This window comes from Melopsittacus undulatus, chromosome 9 (genome assembly GCF_012275295.1).
Source record: "Melopsittacus undulatus isolate bMelUnd1 chromosome 9, bMelUnd1.mat.Z, whole genome shotgun sequence".
NCBI lineage: Eukaryota > Metazoa > Chordata > Aves > Psittaciformes > Psittaculidae > Melopsittacus > Melopsittacus undulatus.
The window spans coordinates 16,606,652-16,620,052 of record NC_047535.1 but is presented as its reverse complement, the minus strand read 5'-3'; the positions used below and the strand labels follow the sequence as shown (position 1 = coordinate 16,620,052).

The 13,401-nt window shown below is 42.7% G+C and overlaps 1 protein-coding gene across 1 annotated transcript; it reads left to right on the top strand.

Moving 5' to 3' along the window:
* The first annotated feature begins 10,243 nt into the window (after positions 1 to 10,243).
* GCNT3 (glucosaminyl (N-acetyl) transferase 3, mucin type) lies at positions 10,244 to 12,213 on the top strand. Its single transcript, XM_034066232.1, has one exon. The coding sequence runs from the start codon at positions 10,385 to 10,387 to the stop codon at positions 11,678 to 11,680; it is 1,296 nt and encodes a 431-aa protein (XP_033922123.1). The 5' UTR covers positions 10,244 to 10,384; the 3' UTR covers positions 11,681 to 12,213.
* Positions 12,214 to 13,401: the final 1,188 nt, after the last annotated feature.

The window sequence follows — 13,401 nt, the reverse complement described above, 5'->3', positions numbered from 1 at the left end:
TTTGAAGGAGATTTTCTAAGCATAGGCATGAATTGATGAGCTCATATGAAAGAAAGCATTTCTAGTGTGTTCAGTGAACTCTAGCGTGGAGTTCAGCTACACAGTTGTGAGAGAAAACATGTGGAATGCAGAGAAAAACCAGTCTGCCATCCTTGCCCCTCCCTGCTAAAAAAAAGCTTCTAGGCCACTGTCGTAATCCTATACAGGTATGTGGCTATATGAAGAATGTAGTCTGCAGCTGATGACTGGCTTCTTCATCAAGTTAAAATCTTGACTTCTTTTCTGGTATGACTGCTATCATTACAGTCATCCCTTCCATGCTTGCATAGACAAGAGAACACAGAACAAGCAGATCTACCTTTCCGTTAGCCAGAAGTTGAGTGGGCTTGTTTCATCCAGAGAAGTGCTATGCTAAAAACCACAGTGTTCCTTAGAAAAAGAGACACGAAGTTTTTCTTGCATTACTAAGCAGGCACTTGCCCAAGAACACTGTATGCACATATTTCAAAAAACAAAACAAAACTTGTTCTGCAGTAATTTATGATTCTGCAAAGTGACAAAACTAATTAGCTTTGTCTACTCATTTCATAGAATGAATTAGAAATCTGCAAGAGAACACACACCTGGGTTTGCCTGAAACACATGTACACAGCCAACAGTACTTTTAACTTAAAAAGATAAAGTTAGATTATTTTGCAATTCAATTCAAAAACAGTGCTGTACAAAGCAAATAAATCCACACAGAACCTGCAGTGTTTGAGAAAAGTTTTGATACAAAATTGTTCTTCCTTTATAACCAGCAATACTGGTCTTGGTGATTATTTTAGTCAGGAATTATTTACTTTTTTTTCCTTGAAGAAAATAACTTCCTTGTCCTTTTGTTTCCAGTAGAACTAACTCAAACTCAGAAAATTACAGTGCACTAAAAGGAAGCTAGATGCCTGTGTCTCAGCAGGATAGAGATTTGAACAGGTAGGAGCCCAGTCATACCTAGCCGGGAAAGAATCTTCAAGGATATACACTGAGCACACAAAAGTTAACAGGCAACGTGCTTTACATAACTTGAGTGTTAGAGGCAGTGTCCAGTTCAAATAGCCATTGAGAGACAGAATGGGATTTGTTGACTGTGGATCAAAGTTCTTTCTCATAATACTTTTGAACAGATGCTAGTCAACAGCATATTGGAAATCTCTAACTGGCTACAAAGGAACATAGGGAATGACTAGATTATATTTCTATCACGTAATAAAACACATACAGCTTTTTCATCATAAATGTGTAATACTATTGACTATTGCATCTGACACTGCTCAGAAGAGGCATATTATCTTTAAGTATATTTATGTGTACACAATATAAAAATTATTTAATTGAAGCTCAGAATTAGCAACTGGCAGAAAGTCTCACACTCATTATTTGAATCATCTGCTGGAAACAATAGAAGAGTTTCAGCTACAGTTGAACTCTTCACCTACAATTGAAAACCAGGGCTAGTCTAGGGAATGCAGCCAGCTCATTCAGCTGTAAATTACCTTCAGTTTACTTAGACATACAAGCAGAGCACTATTAGAGGCAGATCCTGCAATATATACAGGATGTGCCAGTTTGATGACACAGTAAGTTGGAAATGCCACATCTACTTCAACTGGGTCTTTGTCTAATTCAGTCCCACTATTTAGCCCAATCACTTGGTGTTAAGGGTTGCAGAGATACCCACCAGCACCAGAACTTTTCCAAGTTTTAATAGATCCTGAAGTTAAAAGGAAAACCAATGCTAAGATGACTCAAGAACACAGAAATTGCTTGTTAACAGGTATGATATGCTTCGAGTGTAGTTTCCAGAATCATAGAATCACAGAATGGTTTGGATTGGAAAGGACCTGATAATCATCTACTTGCAATGCCCTGTCATGAGCAGGGACACCACACATTAAATCAGGTTCTTGGGGGATTTGAAAACAAGGGGTTTTTTTGGTTGTTTTTTTTTTTTTTTTTTTTTACAATTTGTATTCTCCCCACAGCTTTACTCACCTTGCACTAAAAATGCGGCACATGCACTTAGCAGGCATTATTTGTATCTACATGTGTAACTTGGCACTCCACCTAAGAGTCTTTTGATCACATGTGCAGTTTTAAACATGTGAAAAAACCCAACAGCAACCAGAAAACTGATGGCATACAGATAATCCCAAAGAAATCACTAACAGGAGCTCCAAACACAACTGAAAGCCAAAAAGTTGGACAAGCAATTTATATAAATCTGGAATGATTGATAGGAATGAATCATAAGTGATTGAATGAATGATAAGAAATGAATGAAAAATGAACTTCTGCTGTAAGCCTTGAAAAGAAAATCTCTTGCTCAATCTAACTGAGAAAACTTTACAGATTCCAGACCATTTAGTATTTGTTGTGGGTTATAGTAAGTTGTTTTGAAAAATAACCCATTTTTCTAACCACTCTCAGCTGTGAAACTCTGCACACAAACCCAGCCATCTTCTGTACTCTATTACCTCACATCCCCCTAGTATTCACAACTCTAAGAACAGTATAAATATGGCAATCACAAATGAGAAAGTTCATCACCATCACACCTCTTTTTCTCTACTGATCTGAGGTGAGAACACACATATCAAAACCGTGTAATTCCTTAAAGGCAGGCACACAAAACCTTTTCTGAACCCTGTGTGTGGTTTTGCTGGATTTTTAATCTCAGATATTAGCAAGCACTTGCTTTAACATCATATTTGGTCACTTCAAAGAAAAAGAGTCAGCTTTCACTGACTGATAAAGACTGTGCCATTTTAGTTCAGATTGGAGTCAACTATATTTTCAACATGCTCCAGGCAGATGATGATGTAATAATGGCAAAATACCCAGATACAGATACTGCAGTTCATATCCTCCTGTGTGTGAAAAACAGTTTTTCCGCTTCCATGGAGAGTTATGTCTGTGAAATGTAATTTTTATTAAAATCAACACAACCACAAGCACCACATTTACTGATTCAATTTCCTGCCACATGCTAAATATTCATGCCAGTAAGTACAAATATGTCAGTCAAGTGTCAGCATCAAAACCATGCTAGTATCACTGGGCAGACTTCTTTTTTCAATTACACTAACACCCTCACAAGAAACAATATAAAAGTGTATTAAAAAAAACAACCAATCAAACAACAAAACATGGAACTATTGACTATACCCCCTATTTCCTCTTGTACATTAGCTTTAGCTATAATGTCTGTGTGTCAGCAGCAGATGGACAATGCTGTCAGTATGTTAGCAATTCTGTCTTGTGAAGGCATGGCAGAGGGCATCGTGCCATACCATCAGTCAGTATTTACACACCAGTCCTAGGACCTCACCATTTTAAATGCAGAAAACTGCAGCCCTTTTTGCTGTATCATTTTCAAGTAGTTTCTAGATGCCCATGAACCACAGCCTTCCTGAAATAAAGTATCATTCTTACTCTTACAAAACACATTGTCTGAGTATGTAACCTATTGTTTGCTAAAATGTACCCTTGCACAAGGTGGTAGGTTTTGTTGTTAATTGTTGTTTTTCCTAAATCTAACTCAGGAAGGAACTGGGGGAAGGACACAGTTCAAACTTACCAATTCAGTTGAAACCACCTTTTATTGCACAAGAATTGCTCTATGATTAGTCAAACACACATCTTCCAAACATTCTCATCTTTGATGTGCTTACATACAGCAAATTCTCTCTAGTCTAAACTTACTTACACCAGGAATCTTCACAGGGTGTGGGAAGGGGAGAGGAGAGAGGGAAATGCTTTTAGTGACAATTCCAGCAGCTCTTCTATGAAACAGCCTACAAAATTTCATCTCGGTTGTAATTAAGAAAATTGCCTTATAAGCTAGCTCAGCTAACTCATGTGAATCAATTTTTAACTGAAAATATGTTTTACAGTACCATCTCACTCTTCTGCAAGCTGTCTAACAACTAGAGATGCAAATACCTTACTGGAATACATATCTGTTCCATAACCTTAACGACTTTGAATCTATGACTTTCAGTTGCTGTGACACAGTCCAGACAAAGTGATTAATTGCTACTCAAGACAACAGCACAATTGTTTGAAATAGGTGGGTGAAATGACCTGGAAATGCTGTTCATTGCTGCCATGAGACAAAATTAAAGTAATTTTAAAAAAACCCAGCTGAAACTTATGCAGATATATGGACTATTCCAACAAGAGAGATTAAGACACTGCACTGCTGTAGCTAACTAATGATGAGTAAGCTAGAACTAGCAGGTTCAGGTATAAACCACTGAAATCATCCCTGTCTGAAGTAAAATGCAAACCAGTTCTGTTCTTTCTCTCACCTGTCTACCTGTCTTCAACGAAAAAGAGTTCTTTGGCTCATATACCTCAGTTCAGATTTCTTGTCACTGCTTTACATACTGGACTCTACCACCAACACTGCTGAATGCAGAAACAGCAGAAGACTCTATGCAAGTTCAGAAGTGAAAATAACATGAAGACAGGGACATGCCAGTGTCATAACTTTTAAACAATGAACTCTGCTTCCTGCTGCTGAATTTGTAATGGTGTTTCCCATAGGCCTACAGTTTGCTATTCCTGAAGAGCTAAGTATTGACCCAAATCAAGTGCCAAAATCAGAAAGAATGGCATTTTCTTTTAAGCAGAAAATAAATGTTAGAATCATAGCATCATAGAATAGTTAGGGTTGGAAAGGACTTTAAGATCATCAAGCTCCAACTCCCTGTCATGGGCAGGGACATGTCACACTAAACCATGTCACCCAAGGCTCTGTCCAACCTGGCCTTGAACACTGCCAGGGATGGAATATTCACAGCCTCCCTGGGCAACCCATTCCAGTGCCTCACTACCCTAACAGTACAGAATTTCTTCCTCATATCCAATCTAAACTTCCCCTGTTTAAGTTTTAACTCATTACCCCTTGTCCTATCACTACAGTTCCCTAGTGAAGAGTCCCTCCCCAGCATCCTCATAGGCCCCCTTCAGATACTGTTCAGAATGTTAGAAATTGTTTTGTGGGTTTTTTCACTTAATAAGCTTGCTAAATAGAAAAATATATGCTATTCATTGATTTATGAGTCAGAAGATACTGATATCTAGCACTAACATCAACTATTTGGTTCACATTAAGATGTGCTCAGTCATGCTCACCCACAAGCGCCGACAACCACAACCTTCAGTCAGCAGCCATTAACATTTCAGTCTGCCAACACTAAGTGCTCATCCAAACAGTTTCACCTTTGGCCCCTTCTGTAGGGGCACTACATAACAGATGCACGTAGCATCTATTATGCACATAATGATATAATTATATAGCACATAATAAATGCCAGAGGAAAGATGAAATTGCTGCCTGTCTCATTAGCACTACTTGAACAGAATTGTTCCACAGTCTAGGTCAGTGTATTCAGGCCCTTCTCATTATTTCCTAGTGGGATGGTCAAATACCTTAGTGGCTCTAGAACTCAGTTGCTTACCTAATGTACACAAAATTTATCTTATGGTATTGCTATCTTTATCCCTGGAGTTAGTTCACAGCAATGTGGAACAATGTCCACAGAGAAATACTATGAACATGGAAGGAACGAAATAATAACCAGTAAAAAACCTGAAAGATTTTCTATGACATGAAATAAGTGCAGCTAATATGTCTTAGCTTTGCATGACAGGAAGCAAAAATGTTAAGTGTATAGGAGATTTTTAAAGGGGGAAAAAAAAAGGAAGCAAACAGATCACTTGAAATAAGGAAAAAGTAGTACAACACTACCCCTACAACCACTCCCCCCACCAAGCAATTTCATATTTGACCACTGCTGTGTAGCATCACATGTGGCAAAGAAGGCACAGGCCCTTTGGTTTCTTTGCAGAATAGCAGCCAAAACAAGGACAGTTCATTGCAGGAACCTTAGATGGAACTGAACAGCCCACAACAACTGTTCTAGAGTAACAATAACCTTTCCACTGCTGATTCCTCTTGTGGCTTTGCCTATATTGCATTCAGGAGTGTGAAGGTAAGCAGTGCTCTGCATGAAGCACAGGCATTGAAGGAAAATTTATTGGACTCACTGACCCCAGGACACCCCTATTCAGCAACTGGATAAACTCTCTGCCTGAAACAGCTGTGGGACATTCAAAGGCAATTAGATCAACTGTAGCTCTAAACATATTCAGATGTGTTTCTGAGCAGCCACGGGGACATGAAAGAAAAGTATGACATTACATTCAAGCTTTGGACATACAGTCTGCATGCTAGCCTTCAATCTGTGCACAGATATTACAATGGCAGAATCTATTTATGATGAAAACAACCTGCTCAGAACACTGATAAATGAATACAGTTCTACCACAGATAAGAAATATTGAAAGTTCAAAATACCATTTAGACAGTGGCCAACAAGGAAAGAAACAAAGCTAACGTGCTTTCAAGGGTTGTTTTTTTCAGATAAAAACTCTCAGTAACACTGCTGTATATTTCAGGAAATCTTTTATCTGTTAAGAAATAATCTCTTCAATAGGTTAGTTATCAGGAGTTCTCCATTGTGAGAAATGTACAAGATTAAATTCATTCTTTTTGGTTCTGTATTTCTATGGCCCTGAGCTCCGCTATCTAAAAGAGTTTTGTTTGCTGTTTATATTTCCCATGCTGTATGAAGCAATCCCTTTCGGGAAACAATGAGGCATGAGCTAATGTATTTATTATCCCCAGTATCACTGTGTTTTCTTTGTGTTACATCCTCCAAGAAAAATCAGGTTATTTTCTTCCCCCAGGAAACAGTCCAGTTTTCAGTGTTGAGCACCACAGTCAGAAACAGCACCAGTTTTAAGAGTGATTTAAAGGAAACTATTTTTAAACACCTTTACCAGCACCATCCTGCTCATATGCCTGTCTCTTCAGCATCTGTGTAAGGTGAGTAACGCCTTATCCCCCTGTTTTGCTGTATTATACATACTGGGATTTGGGAAACTCATCATATCTTATTAGCAGAGTTCAGCTTTCATGTAAAACATCAGGTAATAAATTACATTCAGTTAACTAGCAAGCTGATTCTCCAGAGGTCTAGGTTACCTGCAGATGATGGATAATCAACTATATTTCTTTGGCATTTTAACTATATCATTAATCATATGATACCTGTAAAATATACTAGTGGACTCCAAAAGACTAGAGCCATCAGCCCCTCTTGTGCAAGTATATAGCCAGCTGAGGGTGGGAGAGGAAATAGGGGAAAAACAAAAGCCAAAGAAATCACACTCAACCTTTTCCTTATCTAAGTCACCCTCTTGTCACTCAACTCTGCAAACTGTACCCCTGTCATCAGTACAAGAGGATCAAGTTACAAAGGTTCATCTGTTGGATTAAGGTGTCAATGATTTTTTAAGGAGGTAGAGAGGGCTTCTGTGACAAGAGACCAGAAGCTGCCAGACATAAAAAGCTGAGCCAATCAGTGAATCTGTCAGCACCTCTGGGAAAACATGTTTCAGAAAGGGGTTAAAAAGAAAAGCTGCTCAACAGCTGATAGGGCAGAGAAAGTGTGGCAAACAACTTTGCTGACACCAAGGTCAGTGAAGAGCAGGGGGTGCAGTCCTGAAGGAAGCTGAGGCCACTGGACAAAAGCCAAGGTAAGAGCAGGTTTCCTGACAGAAAGTGGTGTCTGTGGAGGACTCACACTGGAGCAGGTTTATCCTGAAAGACTGTAACCTGTGGAGAGGACATGCACTGGAACAGCTGGCAAAGCAAGTGTATTGCATTGCTTTCTGATTATAACTGCCTCATGCATGTACTTCCTTTTACTTAAAGCTTTACTATCTAGATGACACATAAAAATACCTGTCAAACACAAAGGTTAAACAACAGTCATTGTGCTGTGAATATAAAATTTCTCCTGTTGACACAAAGTCCTGGAGAACACAGAACTTAACTGTGAGCTAGTAATGCCTACAAAGCAGTCAACCAGTGTGGGAGAAACTACATCACAATGCACGCTACACCAGTAAATAAAACTCTCTTCTGACAACTAAAAGGATATAAAATACAGAAGAAGCAGAATGATAAAGACAACAATGCCCTGATAGCTTAAAAGTGGTGTTATCACTTAGAGGGGGAATCCTTCAAAGTCCCTACTGGCTGGTCTGTAACACACTGCATCAAATACTAATTTTAAAAGTACTATCAAACCCCTTGTGACCAAGAAGCAGCTAATCATAAGTTAACAAAATCATCAGTTCATCCAAGCAACAGAGCAGAACACAAGATTTTTTTGTAGCATGAACAAGCCTGGTCTCAGATGTCTGATTATGTAAAGAAACTGGCAGTATATTTATAGATATAAAAATTCTTGCCTTACATATTTTAGTAACCATGACTTCAGACTGATTCCTCCAACTCAATTCTGTTTGTCCTTCTTTGTTAATGCTGCTTTCCCAGGGAAAACCCTCTTCTTTCTACAAGCTAACTGCATCACTGAGACTATGAGCCCTGCCATCACAATCTAAATTTCTACCAGGTGCTTCACCAGGTGTGGCACCATCCCCAAACAATCACACAGTAATTTTTCCCCCCTTGGAGAAGCAAACAGAACACATTTCTTCTCCACTCTTCAATGCATTTATCTGAAACACAATGTAAAATTGTGCAATCAGGCAAGTAGGTAACAGGTCACCCTGTGAGGATTTAACAGGAAAGCTAAAAACCAGGAACTTATGACTCGATATGGCATATTAAAATGGAAGCAAGTACAAAAAAGCACTAGAAAGATGTGGCACCTAGACTTACCAAAGTTGTTTTAACTGAGAGTCCTCATGCTGCATTCTTTGGTATCGACAGAGGAATTCTGGGAATGAACAGAATTCATTCACCAGCCTGTTTCATGACAGCACAGTGATGTTTAAACCACAGCCATAACTGCCAAGCACCCAAACTCCTCACTATGCCACTCCTTTTTGCCATATACAAACAACTTTAGAGGCTTGTCGGCTGTTCTATATTTCTGCAAAAAGTATACCACAATAATATGACATAATGCAACTTCTCACAGTGTTCTGCAAGATTTTTACCTAAATATGATTAAATCATCCTCCTCTTATACTGTAATCTGCTATCATTTCTCATATCTTTTTAGGTAAGCCTTTTTCTCCATGTTTCTCTCAAGCACATTAACTCTGGTACTAAGCCCAGGCAAACTGACAGCTGTGCCTACAACCAATACGTATAATCATATCACTGCATTTCATAATGTCCATTAGAATTTCTGGACAGCATCTAAGACAATTATTTGCTAAACTGGGTAAAGCTAATACCTCAAAAAATAATCTCAGGTTTGAAATTGAGGAAGTAACTGCTGCTGTTTGCTAGAACCTGTGCAGAGTTCTAATTCCATCAACAGTCCTCAGTCTAGCTACAGATTCTGTGAGTTTGGCTCCTTGGTACATCTGGAAAAAGGAGGGAAAAAAAATAAAACCTTTGTTTGTCTTAGAACACACATCTTAGAAATGTTGAGTCATCATTGAAACTGTTCCAAATAGCCTCCTTTTATAAAGGTACCTCCTTTTATATGGTACCAAACACCACGTTTGGTTCAAACTACAAGTGGCTCAGGACTACAACTTAGGGGATGTTATTCTGTTCATCATGATACAAGGTGTATTTTAGTCACCCACAGTTAGCCCTCTTTTTCTGTTAAGTGAGCGTCAGCCAGGATGTCTATGTAGGTGCATGTAAGAGGTCCTGACATCCTCCTATATTCTTTCGCTCCTTCAAGAGGTAAATTATTTATAAACCATAGTCTCTCTCTTCACCCTCTGCTTCCACTGTAGAAACAGAGATTCTACTTTGATCACTTATCCAAAGTCTTGTGCAGTAATTCACCAAAGCTCAAAAAGCTCCAAGCCAGCAGAAAGCCTGCTGCAGCTGGGCTTCTACACTACATTGCTGTCACTCCCTTGACCTGCAAACTGGAATGATCTGTACACTAGAAAAGCAGGTTAGATCATAAAGTCATCTAGTAAAGACTTCTTTAAAAGTGTATTACATGGGGCTGCATTCTAGAGGAAGTTTCCTTGTGTTACATCCTGGAGAAGGGTAAGATGAAATATCTTCTTTCAAACAGACGTACAAGATACACAACTACCCGCAGTGTCGATAAAGCCAAACAGCCACGCCACGGGGAGGGAGGAGACTTCCTTTTATTCACCTGCTATTCACCTGTGGGTACGCCAAGATCGCCCTGCCACTGCTCACCACCACGCAGGACGCAGGTACCCGGCTGACTCCGGCAGCACCAGCTCCAGGCCACCGCATACTGGACCAGACTCTGTGGGGGGCTCGGGCGCCCCGCACGTGTAGTATTGGCGCGGGGCCATGAGGCTGTGCAACAAGAGCCCCCCCCCGGCGGCGGCGCGGCGGCGCTGCGCGGTGCTGCTCGGGTCGCTGCTCCTGGCCGCCGCCCTGGCGCTGCGCGGCGCCACCCGGCTGTGCCCCGCCGGGCACCCGCGCTGCCGTCAGCGCCTGTACCGAGCGCTGGAGCTGTCCCCCGGCAGGAGGATCAACTGCTCGGGGGTGGTCCGCGGGGACGAGCGGGCCATCCAGGAGGCACAGCTCAGCAATCTGGAAGTCGCCAACAGAAGGGCTTCCCTGGAGCCCGACCAGTACCTGAACATGGCCAAGGACTGCAGTGCCTTCAAGGAGAGCCGGCGGTTCATCGAGTTCCCGCTGAGCCAAGAAGAGGAAGAGTTCCCCATTGCCTACTCCATGGTCATCCATGACAAAATCGAGATGTTCGAGAGGCTCCTGCGGTCCCTCTATGCCCCCCAGAACGTCTACTGCGTCCACATTGACAACAAGTCCTCAGCCGCCTTCCAGGAAGCCGTGAGGGCCATCGCAGCTTGCTTCCCCAATGTGTTCGTGGCGAGCCGCCTGGAAGACGTGGTCTATGCCTCCTGGTCCCGGCTGCAGGCCGACCTCAACTGCATGCAGGACCTGTTGCAGAGCCCCATGCCCTGGCACTATGTCCTCAACACCTGCGGCACTGATTTCCCCATCAAGACTAATGCCGAAATAGTCCGTGCCCTGAAGTTGCTGCAGGGGCGGAACAGCATGGAGTCGGAGAAGCCGTCGGCGCTCAAGCGGGAGCGCTGGCAGTACCACCATGAGGTGGGGAAGGTCATCTCCCGGACAGCCACCAAGAAACTGCCGCCGCCCCACAACTACCATATGTTCACGGGCAACGCGTACGTCGTGGTCACCCGCGCCTTCGTGCAGCACATCTTCGAGGACCACGCAGCGCAGCAGTTCCTCGAGTGGGCCAAGGACACCTACAGCCCTGACGAGCACGTCTGGGCCACGCTCAACCGTGTGCCCGGTGTGCCCGGCGCCATGCCCTCGAGTGACAAGTTCCACCTCTCGGACATGAACTCCCTGCCCCGCCTGGTCAAGTGGGAGTACCTGGAGGGGGACACCAGCAAGGGCGCGCCCTACCCGCCCTGCACCGGCCGGCACCAGCGCTCAGTCTGTATCTACGGGGTGGGCGACGTGCCCTGGATGCTCCAGCAGCACCACCTCTTGGCCAACAAGTTCGACCCCTTGGTGGACGACGCCGCTATCCAATGTCTGGAGGAGCACCTGCGCCACAGGGCTCTCTACGGCCAGGGGCTCTGAGACGATTCGCAGGACCCTCTCCAGCACCTGTCTCCTTCCGCAGGCGCGTCCAGCGGTGACGCCTCAGGGGCCACGCAAGAGGCGGGAGCGCCGCGCCCTGAGGCGAGAGGGGCGCGGGCGCTTCACCCGCGCTGACGGAGGGGTCTCCTCAGGCGGAGGTCCCCCGAGGAGAACGGGAGCGGCCGAGCGCGGTAACTGACGGTCGGGACGGGCCGAGCGCGGTCCGGGTGCCCAGGGATCCCGGAGCCGAGGGGCAGGAGGGGCGGCGGGCGGGCTGCGGCTGGCCGCGCACCGAGCCGCACGGTGTCCCGTTCTCCTCACACAGCCTGCGGCAGGCGGGGCCAGGGCACGGGCCGCGGAGACTCCGGGTCCTGCTACAACCAGAGCTGAAAGTAAAATGGTAATTGTTTTTCTACACTGCACCTGCTGCATGCCTGAGCCGAACAGCTGGCAGCTGCTTTTGTACCACTTTAAAGTCTAGTTCTGTCAATACTATTAAAAACCCTTCAATAAACCGAAATACAGTAAACAGATGGTTCTTTGGTACTGTGGGTCCTGTTGTCCTCTCAGGAGGATGGGTTGTGTTCTAGGCAGAGCCATTAAACCAACTGAACATGCCTGCCACTGTGTTACAGGTAGAGGAAGTGGAGGGCAGAGAGGTAGTGTAGGTTATGGTGTGCGAACCAACAGCTTTCCAACATATTCCTCTTCCAAAGAAAGACACTTTTGTTAGGGAGTTAGTAATTTAATTGCCATATCCAGTGGTGTGTCTGGCCTTTCAAGTGAATAAAAAAGTCATCCAACACATTGTTGTTTAAGTTTCTAGAAACCAAAAGAAAGACTTGTGAACATCTGTATTTCACCCGCATGTATTTTTCCCACCTTCTCATATTAAAGCCAGGCACTTTCCATGGGTCTAACAGCTTTTCACTACCTATTAATGCTGAGGGATTAATTCAGTTGTCTTTGTACTACCAAAACGTGCTTTTTGTCAGCAGACACCTTTATAAATTCAAGGTGAAATAGTGAAACACTGTTGAAAAAGGCACCTTATTATTGTACAGAAGTACCTGTAAAGAAAGACTGATACTTACAGATGTGTTAACAGCAGTTTTTGTTACCTTCACTCTGTATGTTTAATTCTTCAGCTATTTCTTCTCTCAGAAATACACAGTATTGCTTGCACATACTATTTAAATAACAGTGTTTCTTCTGTTATTGACAGACACTGCCTGACGGAAAAGGTTATAGATGGAGAGACAGACAAAAATACTTAGTTCTGGGGAAAACAAAGACATCACTTAAAATCTGTTCCATTGCCAGTCTTTACCAAAGCCGAAGTTCGGTTTTTTTTTTTGTTTGGGTTTTTTTTTTTGTTTTTTTTGTTTTTTTTTAATGTTACATGTTGAAATCTATGCTCTTCGTGGTTAGACATTTATCCACATTTGAAAGAGCTTGCCTGTAGAACAGGAAGGTCTCAAGTGAAACCAGCGTAACAAAAAAAAAAAAAACAAACCAAAAAAAAACCAAACCAGCTGGGACAGCAGTTACTAAGAACATAGCCTACGCAGCCTTCTCCATTCAGACATCACTGATTTGTATGAAAACAAATTCTGGCATTATCTAGAGATGTACGCAATTTGTAAACTTCAACATTTTTGATTCAAAGAAAATGTTCAGTTTCTGTTGGGGCCGTTACTCACAATTTAGCTCAGATTATT